Below are 23598 nucleotides of genomic sequence, written 5' to 3' on the forward strand. Positions count from 1 at the left end.
ATTCAGAGTGTTTCATTCATACAACTATTTTTAACTGTATCTTATTTGACCATATTAATGTAAACTTCAAACATATTTAAATTTTAAAATAATTTGGTCTTAGATGAAAAAGATGGTATTTGAAAATTGGAGGAAGGAGAAGTATCAAAGGGACACTGTATTACTGGATTATAGAAAGTGCCCACAAAAAACTGAAATAATATATAAAGGGAAGTTATCTCCATTAACATATTCCAGGAACTATTTCAGAATCCACACCTGACTAGGGAGACCGTAAAACCAGGGCTGCATTGCTGACCACATGATGGAGATGGTGACATAAAGGTGAGAAGGTAAGTGATATTACATTGTCTGTGCAGAGAGTTTACACAATAATGCACAACTTCATATGCTCCAACACAATTAGCCTTAAATCAGGAAGTGACAAAAGAAATGAAGATTTACATACCATAAATGATTGCTGCTTGTAGCAAGGAAGCAGACAACCCACAAAAAGAGAAGCTGATTTAATTCTGAAGTAGTACATAGGACACAATTCAAGAAGCAGTTATCAGAGAACCACTTCTAGACTGAAACTCAACATGCTTGTTGAGAAGGAAAAAAATAAAAAAAAAAATCCACTGAAGTAATATTTAACTTTGAGTGAGCGAGGAAATGAAAATGAGGAAGTTAGATAAAATAAAAGTGAAAAGAACATCTAAAAAGATATGCATGCAAGCAGCATGGAAGCAGCTGAAGACAAGTGTATGAGAGGCTCAGAATAATCATATATAACTCATCTCTTTTTTTTAACTTATAAAAATTAACTCTCTTATAAGAAAAAAAATAAAAATCCAAATCCCAATGCCAAATTGAAAACAACAGGATGTAGATGATTTTGGAAAGATACCCTTCAAAAGTGTAAGTCTTCTCAATGGAGAAAGATATGGGGAACAAAAAGCATAAAATCTGCCAATTTAAATATAAACCACAGTGTTTTGAGAATCAGCTTCCTATGGACACAAAAGTTAGTAATTCTTTTTCATTAAAACAGTCATAGTAGAAGCAAGAGGCCCAGAGAGATAACTGGGAAGATAGTCAATTGAGGTATTATTAACACTATGAATAATTGATAATTAATTTAATATTGAATACTAAATTAATTGTTTTCACTGATGTTCACATCAAAGAAAGAGAGATTCTCACATGCTGAGGAATTTTCTCAAAGTCTTTTAGCATGTGAAGTTAATGGTATTGACCAAGAATTGCCATGAGGAAATATTGCCCCAAGAAGTATTTTAAATAAAGTTTCTGAACTAACTATCGTAGCATATAACCTGTTATCTAAGTCAGCCTTGAGGCCAAGAGAAATGTTTTAACAGTGGTACAGTCTTAAAAAAGGACTCAAGGACTGACCCAGAGAGTTACAAAATATAAAAGAGGCACATTTTTATTTTATCATAAAAGAGCCATGTTGTTGTGATGTCTAGAATATCATGTGTAGTTTTAGCCTCACTAAATAAAAAAATGACATCATAGAACCTGAAGAGAGCAAGAAATCACAGAAGACCAGAGATGTGGCATGGTTTTATGATAAGATGAAAGAGATCAGGATTTGTCATTTAAAAAAAAAAAGTGGAGGAGTGGATAAGGTCAAGTCTATGTAATGATAAATAGTGTAACAGAGGTGCATTCTTTGTTCCTTCAGTATCTAAGGTGGTACTAGCTTAACCATAGAAAAACATTTAAGGTAAGTAAAATAAAATATTTTTCACTCATTGACTAAAATTTGAAATGTATTGCCATAAGGTATCACTGAGGTCAAGCTTATGTTATTGGGTGTCTCTCTCTGTTCAGCAGGAAGCAACCCCTGCAGTCCAGCTCTGAAAGCCAGTTTATTTCATGGTAACTGAGAAGGTGAAGAAGAAATCCTTCATGCTTCTTCCTGTTTGCCATAAATTCCTGCTGCCAATCACTACTGATGTCAGGATTTGAGGGTAAGTGGAGTATTTGTCAGTTCAAACAAGGACATGTTTTCACGAGGCTATCATCATCATCATCCCCAGAAATGACTACCTATTATTTACAACACGTGTTTGATGAAACTGTATATTTTCTGAAATTCACTGATATTGTTTTAACAGAAAGTTGATTTAACAAGATTCAGACACTCTTTCAGTAGGTGCTAATTCCACTGTTCCGTCTGGTGTGTGCTCAGCTGACTGGGAATGAGGTAAATGACACAGCAAGCTGAATTTAGCTAAAATCAACCTGGTAAATCTCACCATATTTCCCAAACATAGCTTTAAAGTATTAATTCTGTGAGCCACACTCACTTTTTATAACAGGCGAAAAAAAGTGAATACTCTTACAAAATGTTTTTCCTTGCTTTTTGGAAGTTAATTTTTTTCTACTCAGTAAGAATTTTATCATAATTTCATGCCCCCACACTTCATGGTTTGTTACTTGGTCTATTACTCTCACATTTTACTTGATAAGGTCCTGCTTCCTATGATCTTAATTTCTGAGTTTTGATTCTTCACAGCTGCTGCTTTGAAGTCTTAGATAACATTCTGAGCATTGCACACTGCTCCTGGTTTTAAACTTTTCATTCAGCTGCCAACATAGCTCTGTTTCTCTCAACTTTTTCAATAAATTGTTATATCTAATATTATAAAATGAATGTTTTGCTTTTAATCTGTGGACTCTTTTCTTAAAAGCTAGTAACTTCTGTCAAAAGGTTTATCCTCATTTTCAGTCCTTTCTTCAAAGGAATTTAAGTCTGTTACTCAGTTCAGGAGGATTCTGAATCACTGCATATTTCATATATGCATGAAAGGGAGATGGTCATCCTTGTGTTTGTGCCCTCTCTTTTACCATGTTTTATTTTACCCAATCCTGTCCAGGACCAGGAAATAGAGCTGTCAGTAACTTCTTCCTTTGGATAATATGGAAGTGTGCTGGAATAGTACACGTGTGTTGTGGAGAGGCTGTTAGCTGGAAACGAGCCGATGTAAATCCTCAGGTTTTGCCCTTGCTTACCCTCCAACACTTGATGTACAAGAGTGCATCTGAATCTGGACTGCAGGTCAACATCAGGGAAATGTTTCACAACCCTTAGATCTTTAGTTAGCAATATGAAAAATTTGGCCTGAAGGTTTTTGGGTTTTTTTTTCCTTTTTCACATGGGCAAAAATAAGCAAGGATCTCACACGCTGAGCTGAGAGTGTTGCCAATCTCAAGACAGTAAGGATGTATGAATGGGGAGCTGAGGGCACTGTGGCTGGAGCACTACTGCAGGTATCCCCACTGTTTTCTCTCATCTGGGTGTGTTTTTTATGTGAAGAGTCCTAATCTTTTCATTCCTTAGCCCTTTCTGTGCAGTGTCCAGGGATGTGTTTATGCATATAAACACATGGTTCTGGAAGTTATTTACAACCACATGGGAGCACAGATGATGAAGACCTACAATTAGCACTTACAAATTGACACCTTGTCCAATTATACACACCAAATCAGAAAGAAATTACAAACCTTTGCAAACATTCATCTTCCTTCAGAGTTATGATATGGGGCAGAATTGTAATGAAATATGCTCATTATACAAAACTACTTACAGATATTAGCAGTGCCCTTAGGTATAGGCAGATAAGAACCAGGGCTCCACGGTCGGCCCTGATAATTCTTCTTGCATTTTCCACAGTCTGGGCCCGTTGTGTTATGCTCACATTCACAAAGTAGTCTTTTGTTTTCTTCTTTACAGCCAGTAGCATGAAGGTTGCACTTACACCTAATTTTAAAAAGCAAAAATAAAACAAAGTGGGATATTATTTAGAAGTGGGGTGAGGTTGAGCTCAAATTTTAGAAAAGCAAGTCCTATAGCATGGCTCAAATTCTGTGTTGTGCCTGTAGAATTGTTCTACCATGAAAGCATGACATCACAAGACATCACTGCAAAGAGCAAGTAGCAGGATCTTCAGCTCACACAGGTCTAAAAGCAGAAATGTCACCAAGACTTCAAGATGCTGAATCTTTTCTCATTTTCGCAAATGCAGCTCCACTGAGAACAACTAAATGATTCACAATTTTTACTACCAGATAGGTCTATAATCTTATAATTTTTTAAAAATTCAAGAGTTACCATTCTCAGGAACAAAACAAGCCCTCTGCTTATGTCTAGAACCTGATGCAAACTAAGGTTCGAGTTAGGCCTTGGGAGCCTGAGAAAACAGACTTCATTTAAGTATCATCTGTAGTACCACACTTCAGCAGAAGGAATCCTCACTATAATGGTATCTTGCCATCCTTGTTCAGCAAGTACTGTCTTGTTCAGAAAGGAAATTTCTTTCCTGCTTTAATTCAACATAGATGTAGTAGCTGAAGGTCAGACAAAATATTTTGGTAGGCACATTTAGTTTTTCTTGGGAAAGAAACCTAATCAAGCCTTGTGACAAAATCATTAGATAAACCAGATTCTGCATCTGTTCTTAAAACAGTTGTATTTTCCTTAAATTCCCCTCTTTTCCTGAGACTAAGAAACGGAATGGGAAGTTAGTTTCATAAACAGTAAGGTATTTTCACCTCTTTCCATCCCTTTCCAACAGATGTCAAAACCAGCTAAAATGTATTTCTGTTTGGGGCTGGAGAGAAAACCGATATTTAATGACCTTTCCTGTTTGTTTTCCTAATGACAGTACATCTAATAATTTACAGGGTTCTCATGTGGGCATTTGTCACCTGTTCCATACAGTGACCAATAATTAGAGCAGAACAACATGTGCAATGGCCAAGTGCAAATTAACAGCTGTCAAGCTGACTTCCATTTGGGAGGAATGTGACCTGAAGCAATTTGCCACATACATATATATCCCTAGGGTAAACCAAGCTTGCAGTTGTCATAAGTAGCTGCTGGAGAAAATCCACAAGAATGTGTAATACAGTAGATGGTGGAGCATTCCCCTCAGTGCTAGAAATGAGGCAGAAGAAACTGCTGTTATTTGAGCCATGCTTGTTCTAAAGAGAAACCGGTTCAATACCTTTAAAATTGAAATTACCAAAATGTATCTAATATGCTGGACAAGAGAAAGAGAATAATTTTTACACAATTTACAAAATATGCGTGCTTGAAGACTAAATCAATTGTGAATTTTCAGTGAGTAGCCAAAGCAGAATGAAAGATGCCTGTTTGGGCATCAGTGGATGAAATCTCTCTATTCACTAGACACTGAACATTTTGATAAAGGGTACTGTTATTAAGAAAAGCCATGGGTTGTTTTACTGTCCACAGGAATTTGAAAATGGAAGACATCAAACAGGAGAGATATACAGCAAGAACTAGACCAAAAAATAGAGGAGAAAAGCAGGAGAGGCTGTCGAGTAACTAGAACACATTAGAGAGAAGAAGAGACTGGATTTCTTTCAGGAGGATTCTTGCAGGATTTCTTTCCCTGTTCTATCGTATGGACTCATCAGTGTCAGAGGCAGCAAACTGATCTAGGCAAGAGGAAAAAAGTGGTTGATTCTGAGGAAAAGCTGTAGTACCTAGTGCTCTGAAAGGGTGTTGCAGACTTGTACAGGAACTGAGGTGGAGGAATATAAAGGCATGTCCCTCTGCTAACTGGAGTAAATATGCACAGCTTTTTTAACAAGTGCCTGAAAATGAAGAATACTTGTGTCACAAAACCTTGTGCAAAATCTCTTTGCACTTCTGAGATGCTGTGCTTGTAATGTGTTCCTGAAGAGAGACTGACCTTTCCTTAGTTTTGCTTGCTTGGGTAGAAATCTTGGATGGACTCTTGCCTTCTCCATCCTCCTCTGCTTCTATCCAGTTCTGTGCCATTCCTCTTCAGATATATATGCAAAACATATGCCTGTATTTATATGTATGGATATATACATGCATACACAAATAACTCCCACAAAGCTTCACTATTTCCTTTTACTGCCCACTTTCCCTAATCCCACTGTGCCCCACCTCTTTACAGCCTGCTTCCTCCTTTTCCTGATTTCCCAGGCAAGAGAGCATGGGCAGCACAGCTCTGCTGCCTGTCCTGGTGCCCGGATTTTTAACTTTTTAGGGCAAGCCTGCTGCAGAGTCTGTGTCTCTCAGCTGGAGGTGCAGTACCCACAGCCACAGTGGGCAGCTGTTCAGGGTGCAGGTGGCAGGGCCCCGGCGCAGGGTCCCGCACAAGGCATCTTGTGTGACTGCAGCCACCAAGCCTCACCAGACACAGAGAATGAGACATCCTGGAGGGCTGTGTTTGTACCAGATACAGGCAGCTTTGCACAAAAACAGCAAAATGCATCTTCTAGAAGTAGCTGGCAACCTCCTGTCAAATTTTAAAACCCTATTAACTGAGATTTAAAACCAACAGGTATGGACATTCAGACTAAACACACAAAAATAGACAAAGAAGGGACAGTTTAGCCACTTAGCTTCCTAAATGGAAGGATTGCTAAATGGCTTTTCTTGTCCTAAACCAGTAGACTAATCAAAGATTAATTCAATCAATACCCTTATGCAAATGAACTTATTCATATACTTTATATGTATTTTTGAAAGCTTTCCCAGCAGAATTACCCAGAATGCTACATCCTGTTTTAAAAGAAAATTCCAAGTAACAATAAAAAACTGAAAAAAAACTCCCAAACCAAACCCCAAAGCATGCCTCCCCACCAAGGAAAAAAAAAAAAAAAAGAAAGAAAGAAGCAATGCAGAGAGAGGAGAGAGTAGTGTAGCCTTCAAGGAGTATGATTTAAAGAGAATAAGAGAAACAGTAAGTTTGATCACTAGAAAAAAAATAAAGGACTGATATAAAACTTTTATAGGCAGAGGATAGTCCAAATGTAGTGTTAATAACCGAGCCAAAACCAGCCAACAATTGGGAATTTCTAGAGAATCCTCAGAATACTTCAAATTTAGCTGTGTACACTTTCTAAGGAGAAGAAGGTAAGGAACAAATGTGGTCACTATGTTTTACTACAAGATTAGCTAAAATTAAGGTTAAAAATACATTTATATTAAAAATGTGACATTTGACTTAAGAGTTAGTTATACCAGGCAAAAAAAAAAAAAAAAGTTTAAACCCCCACCAAAACCTGAACCACAAAAGATCAGATAATGTGTGGTAAAAACTTTGCCTTCTTGGTGTACAGCAACAGAAAAGTTGGGTTTGGCTTATAATTATTAGTGTTATACAAGTATGAAAAAATCTCAAGATTAATCAAATCTGAAGGGATTGGACTGATTGTTAGTGTCAGCAACTATATATAAGAAGTAAAAGAATGGAACATAATTAAAATCAGACATTCAGTGGACTGAACCAGAGACTCTGATTCTCCTCTTGCACCATTTTTTTTGTTGAAGCCACTTGACAGATCTTGAAGAGATTGATCACAATTTCCACTGCAAATCAAGGACATAGCTGAATAGTGAATGTGTGTAAAATGCAGGCAGTGGTAAAACTGAAAGAAAACAAGAAGAATCTGTAGAAAGCAAACTGGAAGGTACCGTGTCTGGGGAAAACCAAGCCACTATCAAAATCTGTGGTGTATGTGGAGAGAGAAACAGGGAAATAATATTTCATATGCTTTTGGTTTTTTACGAAGGATGCACTAGGAATTGGGCAATCTGTCCCAGGGAGCTCATCAGAGTGTACATATGCACAGTCTCTGAGACTTCTGCAAAGAGAAATGCATGTTGTGCTTGAGGGACAGACTTCTCTGGATGACTGAAAGAGGTAAATGAGTGTAGCAGGGCTGAGAGATGACTAGAGTACAATAAAAGGCTGCCTCTATTTGCAGGATAGGCAGTAAGGAAAACAGGAGTATTTAGGGTTACAGAAAGAAGGCTATTTTGGTAAAAGCAGCACACAGACGGACCATGAGAGAACCACTCTTTTTATGAGATACACTGGGTTGTCAGTGGTGTGAAACAAAGCAGCACTGTCTGGACCTTAGGAATTTCAGCTGTCAATCAGTTGAGCACCTGATCATCATCTGGGAGCTGACTTGGGCTCACAGCAGATCACTCAAGATGTGCAATCAGCTTCCTATGGAGGATACCCAAATTAATCTCTTTCTTATGGAAGGTTACTTTTTTTTGCTACTCCAGAGGAAAATAAATATTTTGTTATCTTATATGAATGTCCATGGTGATAAATTATTACTGAAAAGCCCAGGTACCATTTGTAATTTCATTAAACACTTGCTTTGAAGGCTGATCCTAGCTGCTACTATGGTCAATCTGAAATACTAACAAAAGGTTTAATTACATCCAAAGCACATTCAGCACAAGAATCCCATAGCCTGTGTTGATGGTTCCATTTGCAGAATGTGGTTGCTTTGGCTGCTTCTCTAAGAATGGAGAAGGTCTGAAAACCTAAAAAACTGATTTCACCTCCAGTGTACCGAGTTCCATATGACAGTATTCCATGCCTATCTAGTTTCTTGAAATCCAGCGTAGGAAGTCCAAGTCCTCTACAGGGTATGGTGTACACACACCAGAAAGGCAATTACTGGGTAGCAGTGGGTGGGGAGCAGCTGCTGGCACACCAAGTGGGTTTGCCTGCACAGAGAAGGGATGACAGAGGGAGCTGTAATCAATACAGCAGGTTTGAGAGCACAGGTTAAGGTCTGGCGAACAGAAGAGGATCTGTGCTGCAGCCTCTGCACTGCACTGGCAAACAGCTTAAGGGCAAAATCTCATCTAAGGACACAGCAAATGTTAAGGGCAAAGTGCAGTTCTGAGATACAGTACATGCTCACTGTAAATGGCACTGCTGAGGTCTAATGCTTGTATGACTTCACAGAGAATGACTGAAGTCCATGATTATAAATATCAACAACTCCATGGACAATTAGGTCACGTATGGAGAGATGTAGGCCCTTGGAATGGCTTTCTACCTGAAGGGAAAAGCTGTCTGCCATTTATATCTGGTGACAGTTTTTGCAGACTTTTTTATTATTGCTCCTGGTGGGGCAGCTCTGTCAGTGCTGAGCTTGTGGAACTGAATGCCATGGCCCCACAATATCTGTCTGCATTTGGAAACTTCCACCCTGATGTTTGTGCAGCACAGTGAATATCCATCTTCCCAGTTCAACCTGTGTGGACTCCCCCTGCTAAGCAGCCTGGTTATAGCACACGCAAGAACACATTTCCCTCAACGTGCAAATTCAATTTTGAATCACTGGAGATTGATATTGCTGTCCAATGCTATAAACCCTAATTGTGTGGGAGAACAAACTTGTTTTTCTGACCACTCATCTCTGACAGACTCATTATTTTGTCATAAAGCAATTGAAATGATATTTTTGGCAGTTACATAAGGCACAGGAGCGCTGTGGCGCACTGACGGAGCAGTGCTGTTGTGGTGGGAGCCCTGGGTGTGCTCTGCTCCTCACAGACTCTATTTACATACAGGCAAGTGACATTAAAATGCTGTAAATATCACTAAGGTAATTGCTAATAGCGTGCTGATGCTCTCGCAGGGGAGTGCCAACCAACAGACTGGGGGCACGTGAGGGGATCCTTGATGTTCAAGAGATCATTCATGAGAAAGAAAGACAAGATGATTTCTTTGATACATTTTTAACGACTAGCCATATGTTCCTCACTTAGATACATCTTTGAATCATTCTAGGTCATTGCCAAAGTTTAGAAAATTAACTTGGAACCAACTTGGAAGCCTTCTGCACAGACTCTTCCCTTTTGCACGCCACGAGTCAGCTCCCTGCTCCCAGGTAAGCAAAGCCTGAACCTGCAGAGGAGTTGGTGTGTTTGCTCTTCACATTACTGCCCACACAACGTAAAATACCATCCCCACACAGTTTTAATTAGGCATTTTAAAACACTGTTGGCAATGTTAGGAGCCTTAGTCAGCTCCCCAGTGCTAGCAGCTACTTCCCGCACTTTGTTACGGTTGTCCTAAAGGACTTGGCCATGTTTATCATGACATCAAACGTGTTAAAGATGTCATCTACATTATGCCTCTCAAGCTTACTAATGACCTTGAGGCAGCTTCCCCAGTGAGATTTAGTTTCCTAATGTAATGTAGACAATGAGGAAAATTCCACATTATAAATCCATTTGAAGTGATACTTCAGGCAGGAAGAAGGTTGAAATGTAAGTTGAGAAAGAAAAATCAAAATATAAGTACCTTTAAAATATTATTTTTCAGATTAAATTTTTTTTTTTTACTCTTTATGAGACAAGTTCATCATAACTTGAGAAACTATATGTACTGGTAAATTACAAAACTCTTGCACCACTGAGTGTACAAGGTAAACATCATTACGTAGGTAAGCCTGGTTATCTGTTAATTTTCTCTGACAAGTGAACACGTTTTCATTGAGGCTCACAGTCTCAGAAACATCATGTCTCTGAATATTATTCCTTATATTGTAAGATTTTTCCATGTCATGTAAAAACCCCAAAGTGTGCTGATCCTTATCTTAGTTTTCTAAGTTTAATAGATTTTTTGGGATTAAAAAAAGGATAAAGGGTACTGTTCTGAAGAAATAAAACGACTGCTGGCCAATTTATTTCTGTGGGGATGCAGCAGACACATTTTCATCAAAGAGGTAACGAGATAATTACTGCAATCTTGGCTACCAGTGCTCACTGTAAGGACTACCCATCTGAAGTTCTGACTTAAAAGGGTCAAAAACACCTAAGGACAGCTGACAATCAGAAAATGGCATGGATTGCTGGCTGCAAGTAGGTCTGCTGACATTAAGCATTCCGGCTCACATTAAGCAAAAAAGTAACTTCTGTTTTCTATTAATATTTTTTTTGAGTAATATGAATATCTCATGTCCACATTGCTGTATGGAATCTAAATGCAAAGAGGGAACTGCATCTTTTTCTGGACATTAGGAACAAGACCACTGTGGTCTGGTGGTTAAATGTAGCCACTGTAATGAGAATAATGAAATGTGAGTCCTTTTTTTCACTTGTTTATTTCTGGAAATGCATTTGGTCACCAGTTTTTTCCCCCTGCACTTTTCCCTGAATTTATCTAATACATCATAATCTCTCACTGAAAAAAAAAAATCCTTTGTGGAATAGGGCTACATCAATAACAAGGGATAAACAAATTCAATAATAACAAATATAACTTTGTATACGTTGATATATTATTCTTTCATTTGCAAAGCAAGGACTAATGTTGGATCAGGTTTTTTAAGCTTCTTAAATCTGTAAGTAGCTTTGTGGTTAGAAAAGAAGTTTAACCTGTGCTCGGTAATCCTGCTGCACCTTAGTACCTTAGAATCCAGAGATTTACAGAAGCCTCTTCAACTTTATTCTTTACTGTTTCATTTTCACTGCTAAATTTGGGAGGAAATTGAATTAGATTCCCACAGGCAGTATGGAAAATTGGGGAAAATAGCTTCTTATTCTCCCTCAGCTGAATATAATGTATCTAGTGGGGAACAGCAAAGCTGAGGCACAGAGAGCATGTTTGCTTTGCTTTCTCAGCGGCCTACTTCCAAGGAGATCAGAAAGCTTGAAATTAAAAAAGAAAACAAAGTCCAAAAGGGCAGCATAATTCCCTTTCCCACAGTCCCAAGGCTCACAGAAAGCTTGCAGGCGTGGAATTGCCCACTGTTTGCACTAAGCTAACCCAACAATAAGAGTACGTAAGTGCTAAATTTAAATATTAATGTGTTTGTAGGATTTATTGTGTTCATATGCTGGTAAGCATTTCTATATACTGTATATATTTCTATATATATGCAGCATCACCACTGTTATATCTCAATTTATATCTCAACCTGTATTTGATTAAGATTATTGTCCGATAGATGCATAATGTCTTTCTTTTGAAGCAAAATATCTTCGAGGCAGGTCCTTCTGGCTTTGATTCTCCTTCCCCTGTCCCTTTCAGACAGAGGGTCACAAGCTACCGTACCTTGCCAAATAAACTGTAAATGTTTCTGAAATGCAGTAGTTTACCAGATGACAGCCTTCCAGACAGGCAACTGAAAATGTTTCAGTCTAGATCAACAGCACTCATCACAAGCACAGAAAGGAGGATGCAGTAACCTGAGCAAACACCCCATTAGTTAAGGATTTATAACTGTTCTGATTTTGTGACTGGATAAAAAATGTCACAGACCAACAGATATTCTGACTTCAGAAAATATTCAGACTTTAGTTTCTTAGATCCAAAGTCTAAAAGTAATCCATTGATGCTTATGTCCAGTAGAACAGAACAGCTAATTCTGAGTCCAAGTTACGTCAGTTTACCACATCAAAAAATACCTATCCTTAATATTAAATACTTTTATAAACTTTGCCAAGTGGAGTGGACACATGCTTTTTCTAACTTTAAGTCCATATTCTGTAAGTGTTAAAGCAGAAATAAATGTCTGAATATATAGCTACTGTTAGCTGCTGTAGAGAACTAACTTCCATTCCCTTCCTAAACATTCATTTTTGCTTTTTTCTTCAGAGGTATTAGTTTTTATGGAAATGTGTCAATAAAGAAAGTCATTATAAAATCTGCTAGAGTTTGCCAGCAGCGTGTTCTGCAAATACTTTCACTCGTGAACACACTTTGTCAGATCCTTAGCCGATGTAAATCCATCTGGCTCCCGTAAATTCAATGAATTTATGTTAGTTCACACTGCCTGAAATGAAGCCTAATTTGTTTCCAGCTTTCATTCATATTATCCTAAGCTTGGTGGCTGTATTTTTAGGTAATGAGAGATAATCTTTTTATAATTTTCAGTGGCAGGTCCAAGGCCTTGAATGGGATGGAAACTGGGAGTCAGTGGAGGATAAGGAGCCCAGGTGTGACGTGCTTAGAGACAGGACTGCTGACAAGGCAGGATGACAGTATTCCACAGTGTTCCCATCTATTTTGCTCTAATCTTTAACCTCAGAAATAGGAAGCTTTAGCTCTTGCCTACACGAAGGATGCTGGATGGGGACAAAGGCAGCCATGTCTCTCCCAGAGAAGAAGCCAAACCTAATGTGAAGATGAAGATCAAGAATGACAGTTTCTTCCAGTGCTACCAACAGGTCATTTAACACTAGTGATTGTTTTGGTAGGTACCCAGACTACCAACGAAGAGCTGAGAAAAAGCAGCTGATGTAAACTCTAAGTACATCAGTGTTACAAGTAATTTTTCTTTTTCTTTCCCTCTCATTTGAAAATTTCTTTCTAACAGGAATGCCTTTGGTCTCAGCTGCTAAGTTGCTGTACTTCATATAGCAATCAATATCTTGACACAGGTATGGGATGAGAGGGCAGAGGGAGAAGCAGGTGTTGCAGAGGTACCACAGAGCTCAGGTGTTCTGAGCTGTCATGATGTATCTCCTGTTTAAACTGCTTAACTCTAATATCAAGAAAAACTAGGAGATGCTGAAAACATTAATATCTTCAGCTCCCCATGGTGTTACATATCAGAGTGGCAAGGAGTTCTGGGACAAGAATACATCTCTCTCCACCAGCTGGAATAACGCAGTCTGTTTGGCAGTACCCTGCCATTATCTGTCTGATAGTGCAAAGAAGTTAGGGAGCATATAATTTGAGAATTGACAGCTGCTCATTGCCATCAGCATATCAAGAAAGAAAAGCTTTTGGTATTTGAAATTTTTTGGTGCTGTCCAATGTTCTTCTTAGTCAGTCTTAGTTTGGCATCCATCATTGGGCAGTCAGTCATTATCAAGTCAATAGACATGAAAAGATACCTGAAAACCATCTTCTATTTTAATCATGATGGTACCACCAGGCAGAGTTTAACCACTGTATTGCAGCAATTGTGAAAGTCTCTACCACAACCTGCTAGATTTAAGAATGTGGTACACAAACCTTACATGAAAGGTACAGCAATATATCACAGCTAAGTTTTAGAGATTTACAAATTTAAAAAGAGAAGTTAAGAAATCTTTAGGAGTCACTTTTTCTTCTCTTTTCTCCTAATACAAATCTGAACACTAGATTTGAAACTCCCGGCATTGTGCTAATGTGCATCACCACTTTTAAGTTTATTAAGAAATCAATTTTTCTGGGTTTAATTAAATTAATAATTAAAGTCTTACATCTGCTGCTCAGCAGCACTCCCAAGAAAGCTGCTCTAAGATGCTAGTGATTACACCAAGCTTCCTGTCTTTATTTGTAAGTAGTATTTCACAGCATCAGCTGCCAGCTGGTCCCGAATTCTTTTTGCCAGCACAACACTGAAAAGGAACAATTTGTTGTGTGGGAGGTCTAAACTGTGGCCATTAAATTACCATCCAAGTGGACATGGTTTACAAATCCCATTCAGAAATGTCATTTAACTGAATGTGATGGGAGAAATTTTATTCTTGCATGCAGCAATACTTGAAGTGAGCTGCTGGGAATCTGTGTCCATGACTGATGCAGAACAGACCTGGCTGAAGCAGAAATATCTTTACTAGCTTAGAAAAAGACTCAGGGCATAGCACCTATTGTGTCACAGAAGGGAAAAAAGTATTTATTGTCAAGAGAGCAGTATTTGTGCTATATGAGAAACATGCAAGGTTAATTTCATACTGATTTTGGTAACCTTTGGGGGACTATAATTGAGAAAAGCAGCATAAAGATATCCATAGTGCATAGAATTCAACCAGGGAATCCAGCTCTGTGGAGCCATACATCTGCTGCTCTTCTTACAAGGTTTTAAAGCATTTCTGTATGAGAGGCCCCCCAAAGACTCATTTAAGAGCTCAAACTTGTCCCCAGTAGTCACTGCTGCAGATGGTATACATGGAAGAGTGGGGTATGGGCTGAAAGTGGTTTCCTCCAAGGGAGAGAAAATACACCTTGTGCTGCTCTGAGCAGCGTTCCTGGAGGAGCAGGGAATGTCCAAGGCTATCCTCACAAGTGGAACATCTGCACCCCAGGCAGCTGCAGAGCTGGGAGGGCAGGATCCCTGCATGTAGGCACAGAACGGGTGCAGAACAACCACACACACACACACCGGCTTTTGGACACCAGGTATCACCTGGAAAAGTGAAACCTCTGATAGCTTAAATGCAATGAATAGCCAGGTCCTGTTCCTACTGCAGTCACAGGAAAGGTTGTCCTGTGGGCGCTGCTATGAGGATTCTGTGAGGAATCTTCTCCCCTGCTTATTCCTGATAGGCATCTGTTGTGACCAACTTTGCTTTAAAGCCCTCTTGTTATGTTTGTGTTTATGTTTATGTCTGTAGGTGAGGGGATTTTACAAATCAAAAAGTCCTGAGATTTTCACCTCCTTTCGAAATAAACACAAAGACCAGGGAAAAAATTTCTTTCCTAGGAGAAGATGAGTTGTATTGAGAAAAAAGCAAACACAAAGCAGAATCATTTATGGAGTCTGTCTAACCCTGCCAGAGGTGCTGGTCCAACCCACTCATGGCAGCTCTTATGGATGCCCCTGGTGACAAAAGCCAAGCAGGATGTGAAAGGATATGGAGCTGGAGCAAGGGAAAGGAGCCAGCAGAAAAGCTTCAGGCAATTCATCAGGAGACCCACTTACTTCTCTTTGTAAAGAGCCAGAAAGAAGTCACACTTTTCTCCAAAGATAAAAGGTTTATTGAAAATATGCTTGGCTTTTTTTTGCTATGTATGTTGGCCATCATTTGCTTTAGGTGAACCACCAATACACACAACCAGCAATTAAGCCTACCAAAAAACAAAGGCTAAGTTCTCTTTTCAGTTAAGTTCTGTTAATGGTTACATATGACCTAACAGTCCCTGAAAAGCCCAGTCTGTAAGTGCTTTAAACAGAAAAAAATCAGATTTCCTTTCTTTTATCTCATTTTATAGGAGATATGTTGGGGAAAGGTAAAAAAATATTGATGAAAGTACTCTTTTATTTTCAATATCACCATGAGATGTCTGGACACTGTTTGGACATTTAGAAAAACTGCTGGGGTAAGAGACGGCATAAATAGAAATGTAATTCAGGTGGTTGTCTTTTCAGACTTCTGGGAATCCAGACATGAAAACTTTTGTCATATGATTTAGTGGCCTGTCCTCTGACTGGGTATTTTAAAATGATAAATACCTAAAATATTTTTGAATTGTGATTTGATTCTGAAAACTAGCTTAACATTTCTCTTTTCAGGCTCATGCCTTCACCTCATCTGCACAGAAGCCCAAGGTTCAGCGCTGCAACTGCTTTGAAAGGCACCTTTTCACCCAGGTAAATGTGTCCTCCTGTTCCCATGGGCTGCTCTTCTGCTGGTTGTTGATGATGTTACCTCTAGGTTGTACTGAATTTAAGGCCTTGGGATGGCCTCTGTCCCTTGCAGCACTGCGGTGGTTCCCAGCGAGGAGCTCACGGTGAGGGCAGCTTAACTGAGCTCTTTTTGGAAAACCCTCTTGCTGAACTTCAGCTTTAAGCATAACTACAAGGCAGCACTGTTCTCTTCTGGACTGTGTTCCAGGCTATTCATGATTAAATCAGCAATGCTGAGAGTGCTTAACGACCTGTTCACAGCAAGTGAAGCCAAGTAAAGATTTCAGAACTATTTTGTCTTGGTGTTTTCTTGTGTTTCATTAGGATTGACATTTAAAATGCTTAGGCCTCACAGCTCTGTCTAAAATATTGGGAATTGGTAGCTCCTTACTATGAAAGCAGACACTCCCAATCCACTTTAAAATACATGGAGTTTTTACAGTTCCTCATTTTGTCTTTTTTTTTTTTCTTTTGGTTTTTCATCTCAATTGGAGTCATAACTTGAAAGAGAAAAGTGTAAAAACAAAACAACATTTCTCAGTGCTTATCATGCTAGCCTCAATTTTTTTAACTTCTAAATTCCATACAATATAAGCTCCTTGTCACAGAATAATTCCCTCTGGGATGATTATGATAAGAATTATTTGCCAGTAGTGCCATTGCAAGTAATTGATTTTTTCAGTTCATTGACTGAATTGAAAAAAACCCAAAACTGGGGGAAAAAGAATTTGTGTCGAATTAAATGCATAGTTTTATTTTCAGATTTTAAATTCCATTTTAAATTTTTTTGGTGAATTTTTTAAAAGAAAATAATTCCAAAGGAAAAAGCCCTGAAAACTCTTTTGAGTTTGAAACTCTTTTGAGAAAAAATAGTCAAAAGTATTTATGAAGGTGGATTAAATTCTGAGGATACTTTCAGGCATCCTGGACAGAATTTTTTTCTGTGAATAATTTATACTTCAAAAATACTAATCCTTTCTCCTGTTGAAGAAAACTTGATGAAAAGTGAGCTGCTGAAGTATGCCAAAAGCAACTTGGCATCCTCTAGCTAACTTAAGATACTGAAAAAGATTTGCTGGGTTACCCTATCTCTAGCCCTGCTGGTATAACAACACCACAAACACAATGCTATGTGTTGGCAGTAATTTTAATCAGTTTAGAAATAAAGTTCTAAGTGTATATTTTCTTTTTAATTTGGGAAAACAATTATTCTTTCTTCTAATATATTTCAATTGCTGATTTTGTGTTGAGAAAGCTTATTTTCTTTTTCAAAAATACCATATGACAGTAGTTTTTAATTATAGATACTACTTATTGTTATCTTGAAGTCAATAAAACGGCCAGAATCTGCAAATGTTCTATTACGTTGTATTAAATTCAGTGGAATTATACAAAGATGGGAAAATTGAAAATACTTTTTAGTATTTGAATATTGAGGTAGATGATAAATGGTCCCATTTTTACTTGCTTTTTTACCGAAGAAAAATCTAAAGGGAATAATTTAAGTGCAGAATCACAGAACATTCTGAGTTGGAAGGGACCCACAAGGTGGTCCCTAGATGGTCTGTGGGTGTGACTCCTGATAGCTGACAGGGTCTTCTCAGAGGTGGGTGGCCAGAGCTGGGCAGTCCTGAGCAGAAGCAGCTGGAAAGGAGCTCCTAGAGCTCAGATGGGGAAAGGCAGAGGGGACCTGGCTTCTGGCACTGGCCTTGGAGCAGTGACTGGGTGACACGTGTGGACATGAGCAAGTGACACGTGTGGACAGGAGCAGGTGACACGTATGGACACGAGCAGGTGACACATGAGGACATGAGCAGGTGACGTGTGGACATGAGCAGGTGACACGTGAGGACACGAGCAGGTGACACGTGAGGACACGAGCAGGTGACACGTGGACACAAGCAGATGACATGTGGACAGGAGTAGGTAACACATGTGGACAGGAGCAGGTGACACATGTGGACATGAGCAGATGACATGTGGACACGAGCAGATGACATGTGGAGATGACATGTGGACACGAGCAGATGACGTGGACATGAGCAGATGACATGTGGACATGAGCAGGTGACACATGCAGACACGAGCAGGTGAAGTGTGTGGACATGCATACAGGCCTGCCCACCGTGGTACCACCAAGGCTGATTTTCCCCCAGTGCCAAAATAGCTCTGCCATTGGGTTTAGTACTTGTCCTAGCCACAAGATTATGTGACGTGGGACAAGGGACTTTGTGTATGTCATTGTGAAATGGGGTTGCTGACACTGCTTTGGGAAGTTTTAGTGACAAAGGGCTGGTAGTTTTAAACCCTTGTATTTTAAAGTCTTAAAATTCTGACCTAATGTCAGATGAGAATAAAACAGTGATCGCTTTTGGCCTTCAAGTGCTCTGGAACATTTATTATTCATATTTGTTTTTAACAAATACTGTGCAAATCAAAGAATGTTCACACAGAAGCTGCAGTGTCCACTGAGAAGTTGGGAACCTGTTTTTGTTGTCTATGAAAACAGACATGCTGGGGGTTGAATTTGATCCAGTGGCTATAATATTCCATGTACCAGAAGAATGAAACAACTTCATTTATATTTTAAATGTTTCAAATCAATACTTCCCTTCATATTCTGTGACCCCCGCCAGGAAACTCTTATAACTGAAAATTTAAAGAATAGATTTTAAGTTATGAATAATGTAAGGCTGTCATAGGGGAAAGCAACAGTGAAATACTGCTGACAGAAACAATCAGTACATGTTTATACTGAAGAATAAACCTTAGCAATTCCATCTTGCATAACATAGCTTTTAAAATCCTATACAAACTTTTCAGTTTTCCCAGAAATGTCAGCAGTCTTCCTCAGCCTTAAACTCCACTGGAAAATACACAAGCTGTTTCTGTTTCTCAAAGACTGAGCTAATCTGGAAGTAAAATGTATGCATTTATAAAATAAATAGCTCTATGAAAAATAATAGAGAACTAATTGATGCAGGTAAAGAAAGAGGTTATATTTGAAAAAAAAACAAACCCAAAAGTCCTTAATACAGGGAGGTCTAGCAGTATTTGTTTCTCAAGCAGCAGGTTATTACCAGGAATAGATCTAGCAAGATAGGACAGGATCCATTTTGGGGCACAGAGATCAGATGGTGAACAAGAGCTTCCTTGCACTAAAGCATTCCTCGGGGCACAAGTGTGCTGCTCAAAATGAATTGAGTGTTTTTTGCACACTGACAGAGCTACCATCCACTGAAAATAAGAAGAGGGCCTGTAGATCTGGTGAGTAGGAAGAGACATGGTGCCCTGACAGAATCCTTCTAAAAATGCTTGCATGACACAGAGCTTTATCTTTAATGAATTTGGGCATAATTAGCAGAAGCTCCTTGAATTAGGCAAATAAAAACATCAAGAAGAAAAATATAATGGCCACTTCATTAGAGGATATTTTTGTAATACTTCTGGGGATGAAGGAATTATTGTTTGTGTCTGATGTGTTTATAGCTGTGTTCTCTGTCTCAGACAATGAGGGCTGCAGAAGAGAAGGAGGGAGACAGCTCACTGGGATTTAGGATAGTACCCACAGCAGTCATGACCTCCTTTCCCACCACTGCTGTTTATTGTCATTCCTCATCTATTCTCATGCCTGCTCAGCATTTCCTCCTGTTGACCTACACAAGCTAGAAGGGGAGAGCGTTACACAGGACTCAGAAGTGTCCCCAGATCTTGTTAAAGCAAGTCTGTGCTTGCAAACTGGGTGAAAAAACATCAGGAGAGAAAAAGGGCAGCACTTGTAGATTTTCTGATATACACAGATTTATAATTATATATAGCAGATTGACTAAGCCAAATGACTTAGTGGCCATATAATCATATCACAAAGGGAACAAGCTTCTGGCATCTGTTCTTCTAACAGAAGTTGAATGTAGCTTGTTTTTTTGAGAATAGAATATTTTTATTACTTTTTTTCTTTTCCCTATGCAAATCACTCCTGTATTTTGACTCAGTTTTACCCCTTCATAACATTCCCAGGGTTTTCAGATGCTGACCTACCTGTGAAGGTAAAGAACTCTACAGAAAAAAGTCTTAGTCTGTACCAGGTTTCTCTTGAGATGCAAGCACTAAACAGCTGCCCCTCTCAGTCTAACCAGCCCCTGCTCCTGTGGCTGCGAGGCAGAACAAGTGCCCTGCTCTCCCCTACACCTCAGGGCAATTCTTCCTTTTTTCTTGCTTGAACAATGTAGTTATAGTAGCTGAGTTTTTAAACTGCTTTTTTTTGGCTTTTTTTAAATGTGCCAAGTTTATGATGATATCAAAGGTATACATTTTATTTGTTAGGAGTTAGGAGGAAGCTCTGCATACAGGACACTGAGACTGGACTTTATGTTGAATTAACTGTATTTGCATTGCAGCAATATTTGCACAACTGTCCAAAAGGTCTCCCTCCTGTTACAACATACACTCAGCCCATTTTAAATTGCTGAATCTTTTTCAGTGCCAATAAGTTCTTTTTTTGTGGTCCTAATATGCACAAGAGATTTTTCAAAAGCCCTGGTATAATAAAACACAGTCAAAATTCCCAAAATCTCCAATTTTTTCCAAGAGTCAGCACTCAACCACTGTTACATAATTTAATTTTAAATGCCAAATGTCTCTAAAAATCTGTGAGTGATGCATCAAGGGATGCTCTTTGGATGAAGCCTTTAGAGCATATGTATCTCCTCTCCACAATTCACAAGCAGGCTGAATGTCAGCCACACACTTCTTGTGCATTTGTTAGTCAAACCACGGGTATGACTGTACAGTGAGGAAACCAGGGAACATTAAAAGTATATCCTTTGGAATCAAAACACACAACTCCTTGTCATTCCTGTGGTATCGCTGTCTCGCATCTCTCCTATTTAAAGCATCTATATTTTATGAAGCACTAGCAGACAAACAAACAAACCAACATATAGACCACAAAGTCACCATTAGTCTCCAAATGTAGCCATTGGAAAGTCATTGGAAAGATGAGATATTTCAGGATCTGCTCTCTCAATATAGTGATTCGGTATCTTTAAAAACAAAAAGTTTGGATATGTATTTTAAGACATCAAGTCTAAAGCATGAGCTATTTGTCCATGTCAGAATGGAGGCTGTTGCTGTCATCCACCTGGAAGGATTTACTGTTGGAAAGAATCACCACACTGAGGGTTACTCCTGCAGTGTCAAAACTGACCTACCTGATGAGAAGATAAAAGGATACAAACTGCTTTGGTTGTGTAAGGGTTCTACACTGCTGGAACTTTCTTTCAAGACATGTACGCTAGAGGGGAAATGAAATACTCTTTTTAATTTTAAATTTTATTTCATCCAACTCTTTCTCCACTCCCCCTTCACCACTCAGGAATAAAACATTAGAACAAATAAAATGGAAAAGGAGGATGAAGCCCTTTATTCACCCCTGCCCCAACCCCCCTCCCATCTAGCTTCTGGATTAAACATTTTCAGTAGCAGAGTATTAGCAGCTAATGACGCTCACATTGTTTGATCTCTAGCTCATTACTAACTGTAACCCACCATTCTCCAACCACATCTTCCTATCTTTTAATTCTTCTTTGTTGCAGAGGGCAAGGAGCTGCCCTTGCTGGCAGACTGCAGTTCCTATGGGACACAAGTGAATAAAAATGTAACTGGCCCCTTGCTGTTTTGCTGTCCTGCTGGAAGAATTATTTCAGGGGCATTAAAAGGAAGGAAGGCTTGGCTCCATAAACACAGGATCTTTAATGAAGCTTCTTAAAGGATCAACAATTTTCTGCATTGACAAAGTATAATAGCTTTACTTTTTTATTGTAAAAGGAGATGTTCCTCCTGAAGGTTTCCACTCCTTTGAGCAACACGGGCAGTGACTGCCCATGCGCTTCGACTGGAGGAGTGATGATCACATCATGGAAAAGAGAATCAAAGACGGTGAGAAAGGTGCAGCTGGAGGTGTGCAGGGTGTGGGATGAGGGAAGGAGCGTTTCCCAAAGTGGGTCACTGACAAAACAGATGCTTTGTCACACTGCAGCTCTGTTCCCTGGCCCAACTGCAATTGCTGCTCCCTTTTCCCACTGTCTCCGCTCCCCCGAGGGAGCAGAGGGTTGTGGGACCTGCTGTGCTCTAACTGCTGGTCAGAAATGGTAATTTTTTGGGGGAAAAAAACCCTAAAAAAACTTTTCCAAGTAATTTCTTTGTTGTGCTTACATGGTAAAATCAACAGCTCTGGTTCTATCTTAGGGAAGAAACAGACCACAGTTCAATAAATATGAGAAAAATCTAAAAGGCTAATGAAAAAGATCAGCTACTAAAGGAATGAATTTCATGTTTCCTCTCCTGCACAAAAGGCTGCCAGACTTTCCTGGACTCCAGTGCAGGATTGGCTTTTCTGAACAGGACTAAACCAAAGCACTATAGAACCATTACCAAATCAAAGAAGTTAAATTACTATGCTTACGATTTCAGTCAACACCATCCCAACATCTAAAGATCCTTACTGCACAAGAGAGTTAAAGGGGAAAGTAAGTAAAGTCTGTTTTACCACATATAAAAGTCAGAAACAATAAACAGTCCTGCAACCATTCTTTATCTGGTAACTTGCATTAAAATATATATAAAGTGTTCTGGGAACTGAAGCAACGCTTCACTTCAATAAAACTAATGTAATTAAAGGGAAAGAATCCTGTTCTTTCTCTGCTTGCAATTTCAAATGAGAGCTTCCTAAAACTTGTGACCATTGCTGGAATCCAATTCAGGATCTCAGCTTATCAAATTCCCAGCTTGGGCACCATGCCTTTGAGGTATTATGAAGTGCTGCTCATCACAATATCCCTGTCTATAAATGCTCCCAATAACTTTAAAGTGCAGACACCCCATTTTGAAACAGGCAAGTGCTCACTGTGAATCAAAATGGAGTCACCAAACACGTGCAGCCTTTAGCCCGTGCTTCTTTTCTTGCAAGGTAACAAAGGAAAATGTGTTAGCACAAAAAGTCTCTTCTGTAACATTTTAAACTTGGAAAGCTTTGCGGGATAGCACACCTAAACAATGCCACAGCTTTTTGAGACCCTGTAGACCACACATCTTATTCTGTAATTCATTCTGGGACTGAGAAACTGCCAGGCTAATGAGCTCTCCTGCAGCCTCTTCCCCTGCAGGTGCTTCCCTGGAAGCACAGTCTTAAATCAGACACTGCCATGCCAGATGTAACCTCCTGAACAAACACCAGTCCTCACTCCCAACATGGTCTGAGCAAGCCACAGCAGCATCTGACGTTGATGAAATCACAAACTTCTTTTCCATTCAGACAGTGGAAGCCAAATTAATTCCTCAGCTTCTTTAATGCTGAGAGCCACATCTTGGGAATTCAATACAGGAATATATTAATCCCTCTGACAGGTGATAGTGCAATATATT

General features: G+C 39.1%; 1 protein-coding gene across 7 annotated transcripts in view; it reads right to left on the reverse strand.

Annotated features, from left to right (window-relative positions):
- Nucleotides 1–23598, reverse strand: part of NTNG1 (netrin G1) — a 153682-nt gene that overhangs the window by 55446 nt on the left and 74638 nt on the right. For all 7 annotated transcript variants that reach the window (XM_088060604.1, XM_088060600.1, XM_088060598.1 and 4 more), the window contains exon 4: nucleotides 3597–3769. In XM_088060604.1, the coding sequence (XP_087916730.1) occupies nucleotides 3597–3769 (173 nt within the window). The remainder of the gene's footprint in view (nucleotides 1–3596; nucleotides 3770–23598) is intronic.

The sequence above is a fragment of the Pseudopodoces humilis genome, chromosome 10 (assembly GCF_049639895.1).
Source record: "Pseudopodoces humilis isolate 2021_Gansu_Grassland_sample_001 chromosome 10, ASM4963989v1, whole genome shotgun sequence".
NCBI classification, from domain to species: Eukaryota; Metazoa; Chordata; class Aves; order Passeriformes; family Paridae; genus Pseudopodoces; species Pseudopodoces humilis.